General features: G+C 45.3%; 1 protein-coding gene across 1 annotated transcript in view; it reads left to right on the top strand.

Annotated features, from left to right (window-relative positions):
• The window catches only part of LOC109866177 (protein enabled homolog), an 82,947-nt gene that overhangs the window by 20,638 nt on the left and 47,882 nt on the right, over positions 1-14,427 (top strand). Inside the window, 1 exon segment of the mRNA XM_031800464.1 lies at positions 99-282. Within this exon segment, the coding sequence (XP_031656324.1) occupies positions 99-282 (184 nt within the window).

A 14,427-nucleotide genomic window follows, 5' to 3' on the forward strand; every position in this document is an offset into this window, starting at 1 on the left:
CCTCTCCTTCTCCCTGTAAGTGAGAGAAACTTGTTTTGAGTAACACAAATAGTCCTTTCAGTACTTCAGAATAACCCCCCCCCCCTCTCCTTCTCCAGGTGGTAATAAACTGTGCCATTCCCAAGGGGCTCAAGTACAACCAGGCCACACAGACCTTCCACCAGTGGCGCGATGCCAGGCAGGTCTACGGACTCAACTTTGGCAGTAAGGAGGATGCCAACGTATTCGCCAGTGCCATGATGCATGCCCTGGAGGTGCTCAACTCTCAGGACACAGGTGTAGGTAAGCTCCATTGACTGGCAGGAAGACTGCTGTAAAGACCTGAGTCATCCAATCAGCTGTTTGTTGGGTTTTAACAAATGAGAGGTGGTCTTGCCTGTTGCCATCCTGTTGCCTCACTCACTGCAGTGGTTGGAGTGAGAGGTGTCCTGCATGGTAAGTAGGCAGGCATGCAAACCTTATAGCTGATCTAGGAGATGGGTATGGGTTAGGCTAGGAGGACTTTGCTCAGACGAACAGCTGCTTAACCCCTTACGCTTGTGGAAAGTGGCCTATATGGACGGGGCCAAATTGAAATGATTCTAACAGAAGAAGTATAAAAAGCATATGCATGACCATGGTAGCAAATGAAAGAGAACACTTTGGAGTTCATGGGGAAATGATCAGGCCGACGGTGAGGACAAAACACAAGACTGAATCCAAACACTAAACCGTTGATTTGATGTGCCTTTTTAAGTTCACTGTGCTTTTCACAGCGTTTGTCAATGACGAAATCTGCAAATACTGGATACATTCAGTAACATAATAAGAATATGAATTGACATTTTGGAGTAGGTGCAAGATCAGAATAAATGATTACAGAGAGGTCACGTCTCCCCACCCTCACACAAATGCTGTCTACGCAATCACAAAACGTTCCGTTATAAATCTGGGTCAGGTGGGCTTCATTTGAAAGCCTATTCTATTGCCAACATGGCTAGCTAAGTTAGATTATCTTGCCGTGTTAGGCTTTCGAAAGGCACTTCAGACAAACCGAATGTAATTTTGGTGCACATAGAATGGAGTCACGAGTGCCTTCAAGTGTGTGTTGCTCGGCTCATTTTCTTCACAACACCACAAACACTCATTCTGTTTAGGAAAACCCAGGGTATAACACGTGTCATCCTTATAACTCTGGATCAAACATAAACGTTGATAACAAATTACGTGAGTTTTCAAATATAGAAATGTGAAGTGCACATTTGGACTCATGGATGTCTGGTTTGCTTGTATGACATCAATGCAGTATTAATTATAATGCTCAACGTCTCTTCTTTCAGAACACATCAACTCCTCTCGATTTACAGCATTTCCCACTCGGTCAACAACTATGTGCAAAAGTAGCCCAATCAGTGGGAGGGATGGGGGGCATCTTGTCGCGCGCTGCTCAACTTTATAACGTCTGTCAGTTAAAAAGTGTGATCGAATCAACGCAATATTGGCCACTTTCAAATCAAATGTATTTATAAAGCCCTTCTTACATCAGCTGATATCTCAAAGTGCTGTACAGAAACCCAGCCTAAAATCCCAAACAGCAAGCACGGTGGCTAGGAAAAACTCCCTAGAAAGGCCAGAACCTAGGAAGAAACCTAGAGGAACCAGGCTATGAGGGGTGGCAAATCCTCTTCTGGCTGTGCCGGGTGGAGATTATAACAGAACATGGCCAAGATGTTCAAATGTTCATAGATGACCAGCAGGGTCAAATAATAATAATCACAGTGGTTGTCGAGGGTGAAACAGGTCAGCACCTCAGGAGTAAATGTCAGTTGGCTTTTCATAGCCAATCATTCAGAGTATCTCTACCGCTCCTGCTGTCTCTAGAGAGTTGAAAACAGCCGGTCTGGGACAGGTAGCACGTCCGGTGAACAGGTCAGGGTTCCATAGCTGCAGGAGCAGCAGCACGGCCAGGTGGACTGGGGACAGCAAGGAGTCATCGGGCCAGGTGGTCCTGAGGCATGGTCCTAGGGCTCAGGTCCTCAGAGTGAGAGATAGAGAATACTTAAATTCACACAGGACACCGGATAAAAGCATGGATTCCGGCAAAAGCATGGATTAATTTTTCTGCATCATTTTTGGTCAGCAAGGTTCTGATTTTTGCAATGTTACGTAGATGGAAAATAGCTGTCCTTGGAAACAGTCTTCATATGTTCGTCAAAAGAGAGATCAGGGTCCAGAGTAACGCTGAGGTCCTTCACAGTTTTATTTGAGACGACTGTACAACCATCAATATTAATTGTCAGATTCAACAGACAATCTTTTTGTTTCTTGGGACCTAGAACAAGCATCTCTGTTTTGTCCGAGTTTAAAAGTAGAACATTTGCAGCCATCCACTTCCTTATGTCTGAAACACAGGCTTCCAGCGAGGGCAATTTTGAGGCTTCACCATGTTTCATAGAAATGTAGTGAAAACAATTGTGGTCCTAAAACGGAAGCTTGAGGAACACCGAAATTTACAGTTGATTTGTCAGAGGACAAACCATCCACAGAGACAAACTGATATCTTTCCGATAGCTTTCTCGACATCTATGAAAAGCGTCAGGTAAAGAGTTTTTTTGATTTCTTAATGGGGTAGTGTTGTATTTTGAGACAGTCTTGTATAAGCTAAGAAGCCAATAGGCAGAGGGTAGCATATGGAATGTAGGCCTACATTGAACACCACACATTGGCTGATACTGTAGGCTGAACGATAGAACAGCTATTTCCATGTTACATGTTATGGGATGTATTTTCTCCATTGTTTTTCATGGTAGGCCACTCTGATAGGCCTTCAATATGATCAACTAGCCACAGTAGCCTATTGGCCACTGTTAAAACTGTAACTTAAACAGGTACAGCTTCCGTGTTCACAGTAAACGAGCGTTGGAAGTTGCACAGAATGTTCACAACATTGAAGTTTGCACGCAGCAGACCTACAATTTGCTCAATGCCGAGAAAGATTTGAGTGAACATTGGCTCTAATGTCATGTGTAGCATGTTACTGTACAGCAACTGGGTTAAAATTGTAGGCGTTTATCACTGACAATCTGCCATTTTCAACCTGTATATAGTGGAATGGGTGAACGTGACTAGGTATTTGAGCAGGACCCAAGAGTCAGAGATATGCCGGAACCCTCTATTTGTGTGTTATCAAACACTGTTTATCATTCATATCACACTTGAGCATAACACTAAAACTGCAGTACTTGGCCAGACATTTTCCAAAGGCACTTTAATGTTTGAGTGTTTAAAGTATAAATGACTCATCAAGGTTTTACCTGACTTTGCAGATTTCTTTTTTCTTCACTAAGCTGAAAAAATTACATTTGCGTATATTTCTCTTTGAACCACTGTTTATATTGGTTTGGCAGAATAACTCTTTTGTCCTCAGTAGAGTGAGGTCATATGTTAAGTGAGGACCTGCTCTTGTAGAATTTGATGTAATTAGTCGTTCTGATGTATGTCTTGTGATGTATGTCTTGGCTGATAGTGGTCAGTGTGTGATAGGGGAACTCTGGTATGTTTCAAGTTTTGTCACGTGCACAAGTACTAGAGCCGGGATGATACCAATATCACTGTTGTGGCAAGGAAAGAAAACACGAAGTGGATTTAACTTCTTTAGGAAAACAGCCATAAGGGGTGGAAACAAACATAATTATGTAGTCACATGTATTTTCCAAGATATAGAATGCAATATTTTACATACAGTAGCTTTTTAAAGTACCAAAGAGTTTAGTCTACTTGGTGTTTTTGTTTTGGCCATGGAAAAAAATATTGCGTCCCGTGAAATGCCTTTCTTGCAAGTTCTGTCCCAACAATGCATTAATCAATATCAGTAGTACTATAAAATAAAGTAGAACATAAACGCACGAGAAATAAGAATTGGACGACTAAGTAAGCTATACTATATATACAAAAGTATTAGGACACCCCTTCAAATGGGTGGAGTCGGCTATTTCAGCCACAGCCGTTGCTGACAGGTGTATGAAATCAAGCACAAAACCATGCAATCTCCACAGACAAACATTGGCAGTAGAATGGCCTTACTGAAGAGCTCAGTGACTTTTGACGTGACACTGTCATAGGATGCCACCTTTCCAACAAGTCAGTTCTTCATATGTCTGCCCTGCTAGAGCTGCCCCGGTCAAGTGCTGTTATTGTGAAGTGGAAGGCGCAACAATCTCATTTGATTCCATATGTTATTTCATAGTTTTGATTTCTTCACTATTATTGTACAATGTAGAAACTAGTAAAAATGAATAAAAACCATTGAATGAGTAGGTGTGTACAAACTGTTGACTGGTACTGTAGATCCTCTCCATGTCACCTGGAGGGAGCGGCCTGCCAGATAGGATGCAATCCAAGAGTGTACAGAGCCTGAGACATCCAGCCCTTAGAGGGTAGAGAGGAGGATCTAATGGTTCACGGTGTCGAAAGCAGCGAATAGATCAAGGACAGCCTCTGTGACAGAGGACAGGAGTCTCGGTTGAGTGACCCATCTTGAAGCATGATTGGTTAGAGTTAAGAAGATGGTTCTGAAAGAGATGAGAGAGTTTGTCAGAGAATGCATGCTATAGGGCCTCCAGTGTGGCGCAGCGGTCTTAGGCACTGCGGGGCTTGAGGCGTCACTACAGATCCGGGTTTGATCCAGGACTTTGTTGCAGCCGGCCTTAACCGGGAGACACATTTTGCCCAGCATCGTCTGGGTTAGGCGAGGGTTTGGACGGCCGGGATGTCCTTGTCCCATTTAGCGACTCCTGTGACAAGCCGGGTGCATGCATGCTGACGTGGTCGCCAGTTTTATGGGGTCTACTCCGACACATTGGTACTGCTGGCTTCCAGGTTAAGCGAGCAGTATGTCAAGAAGCAGTGCGGCTTGGTGGGTTGTGTTTCGGAGGACGCATGGCTCTCGACCTTTGCCTCTCCCTCTCGTCCATACCAGGAGTTGCAGCGATGGGACAAGACTGTAGCTACCATTTGGATATCACGAAATTGGGGATAAAAAGTCAAACAAAAAAAGACTGCATGCTCAAGTGTTTTGGAAAGAAGGGTTACCAGTCTGTAGGTGACCTCAGAGGGGTCGATTGTTGGTTTCTTGAGGAGGGGAGCAACTCTGGCTATTTTGAAGTCAGAGTGCACGCAGCCAATGGTCCGGAATGGGAGAAGATCTCCAAAGATGGTCTGGATAAGGGGATGGGGTTGAGCGAGCAGGTTTATCGGGCAGCCGGACAAGGTGTCAAGCCCATTGAGGAAGACTCTACCGTTATGGGTTTCATATTTATATATCACATTTAATATGAATAACCAGGCCTTGAATCTTGAGCCTTGTTAGTCTATGTACCTTAACGGGTTGGCTGAGATATAGTGTAACGGGTTGTAGTCTACTACCCATAAAGGGTTATCTGAGGTATTGTGCTTTGGACATGCTTTTATGATCATATAATCAAGGTCCTTGTGAATCAGATGTAAAATGAACTGGAATAAAATGCGAGTTTCACCTAAGGTCCTTGGCTCCCGCTGAGACTTTCACCTCAGCCGCCGTGATCGAAGTTAACAGACGTGAACGTGGCAACCTTGAATCGGGTGTAGTTTCTTCCCTCTAAAGTTTCCACTTAATGGTTTCCACCTCAGCAACTTATCTTCCATTTCCAGCAGTCTGTGCTGTGCCAAGCCCATAGAGTGACCTCAGACAAAGAGGCCTTAGAACAAACTGAGATTATGCTGCTTGTCTGCACTCCCTTAGCTTCATTTGTGGACTAGCCTGAGTAATATCCACACAGTGGATTTGGTGCTCTTTCTCAATGAGGGCTGGCTGTTTTGGACAGAGGGAGGGATGTGTGTTTTTGTTGTAGAGAGGCTTGGTAATATGATTGCAGAGCAGGCTTGGTAGGATGGTTGCAGAGCAGGCTTGGTAGGATGCTTGCAGAGCAGGCTTGGTAGGATGGTTGCAGAGCAGGCTTGGTAGGATGGTTGCAGAGCAGGCTTGGTAGGATGGTTGCAGAGCAGACTTGGTAATATGGTTGCAGAGCAAGCTTGGTAATATGGTTGCAGAGCAGGCTTGGTAGGATGGTTGCAGAGCAGGCTTGGTAATATGGTTGCAGAGCAGGCTTGGTAATATGGTTGCAGAGCAGGCTTGGTAGGATGGTTACAGAGCAGGCTTGGTAGGAAGTTTGCAGAGTAGGCTTGGTAGGAAGTTTGCAGAGAAGGCATGGTAGGATGGTTGCAGAGAATGCATGGTAGGATGGTTGCAGAGCAGGCTTGGTAGGATGGTTGCAGAGCAGGCTTGGTAGGAAGTTTGCAGAGAAGGCTTGGTAATATGGTTGCAGAGCAGGCTTGGTAGGATGGTTGCAGAGCAGGCTTGGTAGGATGGTTGCAGAGCAGGCTTGGCAATATGGTTGCAGAGCAGGCTTGGTAATATGGTTGCAGAGCAAGCTTGGTAATATGGTTGCAGAGCAGGCTTGGTAGGAAGTTTGCAGAGTAGGCTTGGTAGGAGGTTTGCAGAGAAGGCATGGTAGGATGGTTGCAGAGAAAGCATGGTAGGATGGTTGCAGAGAAGGCTTGGTAATATGGTTGCAGAGCAGGCTTGGTAGGATGGTTGCAGAGCAGGCTTGGTAGGATGGTTGCAGAGCAGGCTTGGTAATATGGTTGCAGAGCAGACTTGGTAATATGGTTGCAGAGCAAGCTTGGTAATATGTTTGCAGAGCAGGCTTGGTAGGATGGTTGCAGAGCAGGCTTGGTAATATGGTTGCAGAGCAGGCTTGGTAATATGGTTGCAGAGTAGGCTTGGTAATATGGTTGCAGAGCAGGCATGGTAATATGGTTGCAGAGCAGGCTTGGTAAAATGGTTGCAGAGCAGGCTTGGTAAAATGGTTGCAGAGCAGGCTTGGTAAAATGGTTGCAGAGCAGGCTTGGTAGGATGGTTGCAGAGCAGGCTTGGTAGGATGATATCAGAGCAGGCTTGGTAGGATAGTTGCAGAGCAGGCTTGGTAGGATGGTTGCAGAGCAGGCTTGGTAGGATGGTTGCAGAGCAGGCTTGGTAGGATGGTTGCAGAGCAGGCTTGGATCTTCTGCCATTTGAAAGGATCCGACGGTGGTTGTGTTTCAAAGTGTGTTTTCAGTTCAGAGTCACTGTCATGAACGTATTGCAGCAGCCACAGCTCTGAGTGCAGTCACTCTATTTCAGTGTCCTTGTCAAAGTGTTTGGAACAAGACTGACTGGTCAGAAGATTGCTTGACCAACTGTGTATGAATTAATCCAGGTTTAACACAGTTGATAAGGGAACGCTGAACATTGAATAGCCTAGCTGCTGATAACATTATGCCCCTCTGCCTCTCTCCCTGTCCTTCATCTCTTTGTTCCTGACTAGACCATTTCCTGTTTACCCCAGTGACTTCTAGCCCTTATCTCTCTCTGAGGCTGGATGCTTGGTTCTCACTGCTCTCTAATAGCCTGTGATAATAAACTGATAGTGATGTGCTTGGTTATGGAAATGGTTTTAATGAGGCATTCTCCAGTGGTGTGGGTGTTATCACACTATCAGAGCCTGGTGCAGCCTGCTGCTGACAGGAGGAGACCCTGGGGGCTGCTGGAACTTTTACGGAGTCTATAAGGATATCCTCAATGTGTGTGAGAGAGTGGGGATATTTCTGCCTTCTCCATTTCCCCTGTCTGTCTGTTTGCAACAATGTTTGTAATGTGAGCTGTCTTAACCAAGAACCTTTTGCCTCATCAGGCCTCCCCCGGGCTAGGCTTTGGGATACAGAGCGTGTTAGCCTGGCCTTAACAAAGCCCTACCTGGCGGACAGAGGGGAGGCGAAGCCCGATTGGACACTTTAATTGGCCCTGCCTCAGTCAAAGTTCCATTGTGTTAAGTAAGCTGTTTACAGCAGCATACTCCAGCACGGGGCTGGGACTGACTAGATGGGGCTACAGCGACCACTGAGGGCTGGAACAGGTTACAGCTGAGGTACAGCAACCCTGTGTGTGAGCAACTTTGTTTGAGGACTGTGGTTGAGATATGGATCTGATTCTCTACTCTTCTCTACCCCCTGTTGGTCGTACATAGAACTGCACCCAGAAGCGATTACTACCAGAGGGTTTAACACCCCAGTGTTTTCTACAGTATATTCTTATCATCCTAGGTGATGATACTGCTATTCTAATAGGTGTCCCTTTTAGACATGATAAGCCTTCAATGACACATGCGACTCAACATCATTCACTCCCAGACTGGGTGATCATCACCGGACAAGAGAGGAATGGAGTCACTAGTCAATCTTTTTATGAGACTTGTTATTTATTTCACAGCTGGCTAAATCCAGTATTGACGTGGTTGACTGAGGCCTGCTGTGGTCTGTGTTTGGGTCTCTGGTCATGCAGGCTGAATGTAGATGCAGCTGCTGTCTGTTCTGTTGCATACGCTGCACTAATGCCATTAATTAGTAACCTGCCTAAATTACTACTGACCCGTAGCTCTCACGTCTGTAGCCATGAAGTGCTTTGAAAGGCAGGTCATGGCTCACATCAACACCATTATCCCATAAACCCTAGACCCACTCCAATTTGCATACCGCCCCAACAGATCCACAGATGATGCCATTTATATTGCACTCCACACTGCCCTTTCCCACCTGGACAAAAGGAACACCTATGTGAGAATGCTGTTCATTGACTGCAGCTCAGCGTTCAACACCATAGTGCCCTCAAAGCTCATCAATAAGCTAAGGGACCTTAACACTGGGACTAAACACCTCCCTCTGCAACTAGATCCTGGACTTCCTGACAAGCCGCCCCAGGTCGTAAGGGTAGGTAACAACACATTAGAGGTTGACCGATTATGATTTTTTATTTTTTTTGTAATAATGACAATTACAACAATACTGAATGAACGCTTATTTTAACTTAATATAATACATCAATAAAATCAATTTAGCCTCAAATAAATAATGAAACATGTTTAATTTGGTTTAAATAATCCAAAAACAAAGTGTTGGAGAAGAAAGTAAACGTGCAATATGTGCCATGTAAAAAGCTAACGTTTAAGTTCCTTGCTCTGAACATGAGAACATATGAAAGCTGGTGGTTCCTTTTGACATGAGTCTTCAATGTTCCCAGGTAAGAAGTTTTAGGTTGTAGTTATTATAGGAATTATAGGACTATTTCTCTCTATACGATTTGTATTCCATATACCTTTGACTATTGGATGTTCTTATAGGCACTTTAGTATTGCCAGTGTAACAGTATAGCTTCTGTCCCTCTCCTCGCTCCTACCTGGGCTCGAACCAGTAACACATCGACAACAGCCACCCTCGAAGCAGCGTTACCCATGCAGAGCAAGGGGAACAACCACTCCAAGTCTCAGAGCGCAAAAAAAATTGTAATCTGCCAAATCGACGTCCAAAAATACAGATTACCGATTTTTATGAAAACTTGAAATCGTCCCTAATTAATCACCCGTTCCGATTAATCGGTCGACCTCTACAACACATCCCCCACGCTGATCCTCAACACAGGGGCCCCTCAGGGGTGCGTGCTCAGTCCCCTCCTGTATTCCCTGTTTACTCATGACTGCACGGCCAGGCACAACTCCAACACCACCATTAAGTTTGCAGATGACACAACAGTGGTAGGCCTGATCACCGACAATGACAAGACAGCTACTACAGGAAAAGGAGGACCGAGCACGCCCCCATTCCCATCGACGGAGCTGTAGTGGAGCAGGTTGAGACCTTCAAGTTCCCTGGAGTCCACATCACCAACAAACTAATGTTCCAATCACGCCAAGACAGTCGTGAAGAGGGCACGACACAACCTATTCCCCTCAGGAGACTGAAAAGATTTGACATGGGTCCTCAGAGCCTCAAAAGGTTCTACAGCTGCACCATCGAGAGCATCCTAACTGGTTGCATCACTGCCTGGTATGGCAACTGCTCAGCCTTTGACCGCAAGGCGCTACAGAGTTTAGTATGTACTGTCCAGTACATCACTGGGGCCAAGCTGGGGCCAATCACTATACCAGGCGGCCCTCAAAGACTCCAGCCAAGGGGCCTCCCGGGTGGCGCAATGTTCTAGGGCACTGCATCGCAATGCTAGCTGGGCCACCAGAGACTCTGGGTTCGCGCCCAGGCTCTGTCGCAGCCGGCCGTGACCGGGAGGTCCGTGGGGCGACACACAAGTGGTTAGGGAGGGTTTGGCCGGTAGGGATATGCTTGTCTCATCGCGCACTAGCGACTATTGTGACTATTGTGGCGGGCCGGGCGCAGTGCACGCTAACCAGGTTGCCAGGGGCACGGTGTTTCCTCTGACACATTGGTACTGCTGGCTTCCGGGTTGGATGCTGTGGGGTTGGATGCTGTGTTAAGAAGCAGTGCGGCTTGGTTGGGTTATGTTTCGGAGGACGCATGGCTTTCGACCTTCGTCTCTCCAGAGCCCCGTACGGGAATTGTGGCGATGAGACAAGATACTAACAATTGGATACCACGAAATTGGTGAGAAGGAGGGGGTAAAATTAATTTTAATAAAACTCTTTTTTTTTTAAAGACTCCAGCCACCCTAGTCATAGACTGTTCTCTTTGCTACCGCATGGCAAGCGGTACCAGAGCACCAAGTCTAGGTCCAAGAGGCTTCTAAACAGCATCTACCCCCAAGCCATAAGACTCCTGAACATCAGAGTGAAAAGAAGGAAGCCTGTACAGAATAAAAATATTTCAAAACATGCATCCTGTTTGCAACAAGGCACTTAATTAATACAGGAAAAAATGCTTTTTTGTCCTGAATAGAAAGCGTTATGTTTGGGGCCAACACAACACATTACTGAGTACCACTCTTCATATTTTAAAGCATGGTGGTGGCTGCATCATGTTATGGGTATGCTTGTCATCGGCAAGGACAAGGGAGTTTTTTTAGGATAAAAATAAACAGAATGGAGCTGAGCACAGGCAAAATCCTATTGGAAAACCTGGTTCACTCTGCTTTCCAACACACTGAGTGATGTATTCACATTTCAGCAGCACAATAACCTAAAACACAAGGCCAAATCTACACTGGGGTTGCTTACCAAGATGACATGAAATATTCCTGAGTGGCCTATTTAGTTTTGACTTACAAATCTATGGTAAGTCTTGAAAATGGATGTCTTAGAAATGATCAACAATCAACTTGACAGATCTTAAAGAATTTTGGGCATGTACAATCCAGGTATGCAAAGCTCTTAGAGACGTACCCAGAAAGACTATTTCTGTAATCACCTCCAAAGGAGAGTCTACAAAGTATTTACTCAGGAGTGTGAATACTAGTGTGATTGAGATATTTCTGTATTTCGTTTTCAATAAATGTGCTAAAATATGTAAAAACATGTTTTCTCTTTGATTACGGGGTTTGTTTGTAGATGGGAGAGAAGAAAAATGATATTGAATCCATTTTGATTTCAGGCTGTGAAATAAGTCAAGAGGTAATGAATACTTCCTGAAGGCTCTGTATATCCCTGGAGTCTCTACAGTAGCTTGTCTAATTTTAGCAGAGTGAAATGTGTGCCTTGGAATCACATGGCAGGCAGTCGGCGCTAGGCTGGTTAGTGTGACGCTGACACAGGAGCTGTGTGCTCACCGTGCTGCTACTGCCTGAGACTCAGGCATGTGGGCTTTTCTAAAATGTCTGTTGCCACCTTCCCTCCCAGTCAGATAACACACTGGACCACTGGGCAGAGAAGGGATGGAGGTCAGGGTCAGGGAGGTTGGGGGTTAAATGTAATGTTTGCTCTGTATAAGGCCTGTGACAAGGTGGTGTAGCCTGCTGACAGAAATGAGTGCATAATCTAAATATGAGCTGTCTGACAGTCTGTGTGGAAATACTTAAAGGCCCACTGCAGTCAAAAACGAGATTCTTCTGTGTTTTATATATTTTTCCACACTGAGGTTGGAATAATACTGTGAAATTGTGAAAATGATGATAATTCCCTTTTAGTTTAAGAGCTGTTTTGAAGACTGCCTGAAATTTTTGCCTGTTTTGGTTGGATGTAGACTTGCCTGGTGAATTAGTTAATAGACCAATAAGAAAGAGTTCCACACCTCTCTGCCAATAACGGCTAGTTTTCAGTTTTCCCCTCCCCATTCGAACCACTCCCAGACAGTCCGAGAAAAGAATCTTGCTTGAGCAAATGCTCTTTGCTAAGAAGCTATTTTTGTTTCTTTTTGACCATTTTAATTTAAAACTATCGCAGTAAGGAACTTAATTGTTAGCCAGAAATGATTTGATATCAAGTTAAAAATGGTCGTATTGGACATTTTTTAATGTGGGATTTGGTTTACACAGAAACCAGCTAGACCACACCTTGGCAGACCTCACCTATTCTGCTTCTCGAGTCCCAGGTGCTGTGAATCGAACCGTTGTCAGAACAGGACAGAAACAGCATTGGTGTGGTTTTTTTCTCTCTTCCTCTTTGCCAGGAAGGAATGTGTGTGTGTGTGTACCAGGACAAAGGAGCGATCGGTTACCATCGGAGACAAGGCGGTGGTTGTGGTCTGGGGAGGCCATGTGAAGTTTGGTAATACACGTCAGTCAGGTGACTGGTGAGGGGTTAAGTCTGATGGAGGTCTGTGACCCTCCTCCAGTCACACCAAAGCAACCTTCTTCTCCCCATGTCTAGGTCCAACATTAAACCCTAACTTCAAAGCTGGAATCCTTAGCGTGGAAACCACCACGCTACTTCAAACAACATTATTTCCCCCCTCGAACATCACTGAACATCATTGAACATCACTGAACATCATTGAACATCATTGAACATCACTGAACATCACTGAACATCACTGAACATCATTGAACATCACTGAACATCACTGAACATCATTGAACATCACTGAACATCATTGAACATCACTGAACATCATTGCACACATGATAGAACAGCAGACTATGTACCCCGATTTTCTTTTTTACCATGAAGCTCATCTCCTCGGTTTAAAAAACAAAACAATAACAACTGCACCTGGGTCAATCAGGGGCGCTGTTTCACCTTATGCAGATCTCAGCTTTAACATGCCTGACCATCCCTATGTATAAAGTCAGAGAGGCAGTCTGCTGGTGAATGTTTTGGGCAGTAGCGGACCTTAGTTCTGGGCTGTGACCTGAGGTCACTCTGTGATTGGTCAGTCATGTCCAGTAACCCATACAGACAGACATACAGCCGTCCTCCGTCGGACTCCTCTCTGTTCTCCTAAAATGGGTAAAAGAGGACTGGACTGAAGGGATGGTCAGGCCGCTGGACGCCTGTCGGTGTTGTGGTCTGGCTGTAATCCCTCCTTTTCTTCTGGTTGTGGACAGATTGATATAGAGAGAGAAGAGAAAGGAGGCAGTGTGTGAGAGAAAGGGCCATGTAAGGCTACAAAACACAAGTTAGAAGGCGGAGGGACAGTGCTTTTCAGACGTGTTTCAGTCAACTCCACAGCTTCTGTTTGGACCTTCATTTTGACAGACGCCGGTCTGTGCCCTGGGACAAACAGCTGAACACACTGACTCTACACAGTGGGGTCCCTCTCTTTATGGTTCCCCTGGCCCCCCTCAACCACCACCCCGTTCTGCCCTCTACAGCCCTAGCAACACAACCCAGCATGGTGTCAGGGATCAGGGGTAGATTTATCAACGTGCATCTTTGTGGTATTAATACCATGTTGTGATGGCCTGTTGACAGAGAAGAATACAGAGCGAGTATGCCTGTTACCATGACCTCATCAGTGTGTGAGAACAACACAGGAGCAGGGCTGACTGATAGTCTGTCATGTTGGTCCCGGGTCCCTGTCGTCTCCTTTTGTGTCTGGACCTTGAAGTTGTGTTTTCCTTGGACAATGGCAAAATGTTGTTTAGTATTTTGAGCCTTTATCTCGGTGGCATGTGAAAGTCTTTCAAGTAGTTGAATATTGGAATGTATTTGAAAATACTCAAATACTTTCAAGTACAATTTGGTCGAATATTTGGTTTTTACAAATAACCATTCAAATACAAATAAAACAAGATTTATATAACAAATACTCAAATATACATATTTATACCCAGGTCTGGGATGTGTTTGTGTGTGTGTGTGTGTGGCCTACCCTTGCCAGGGACTCTGTCATAGAAACAAGCTGCATTCCTAAGCCAAAATGAGTTTGTTTTTGCAGCCCCAGGGACTGGCTTTGAGGGTTGCAGACAGACAGAGAAGGGGAGGGGGGTGCAGACACCGACACCTAACACAGTGTCTCAGGATGTCTGGCATGTGTTTGTTTCTTAACTCATACCACCATGTGATCCCCATTGCATCATTCGGCCAGTAGATATGGAGGTTGGTGTGACGTGACGCCCGACTGCCTGCCACACTTTTTATTGACGAGCTCATGCTCTTTGGCACCAGACTGCCATAGCCCACGCTGCTGCGAGGT

This window comes from Oncorhynchus kisutch, linkage group LG21 (assembly GCF_002021735.2).
Source record: "Oncorhynchus kisutch isolate 150728-3 linkage group LG21, Okis_V2, whole genome shotgun sequence".
Classification (NCBI taxonomy): domain Eukaryota; kingdom Metazoa; phylum Chordata; class Actinopteri; order Salmoniformes; family Salmonidae; genus Oncorhynchus; species Oncorhynchus kisutch.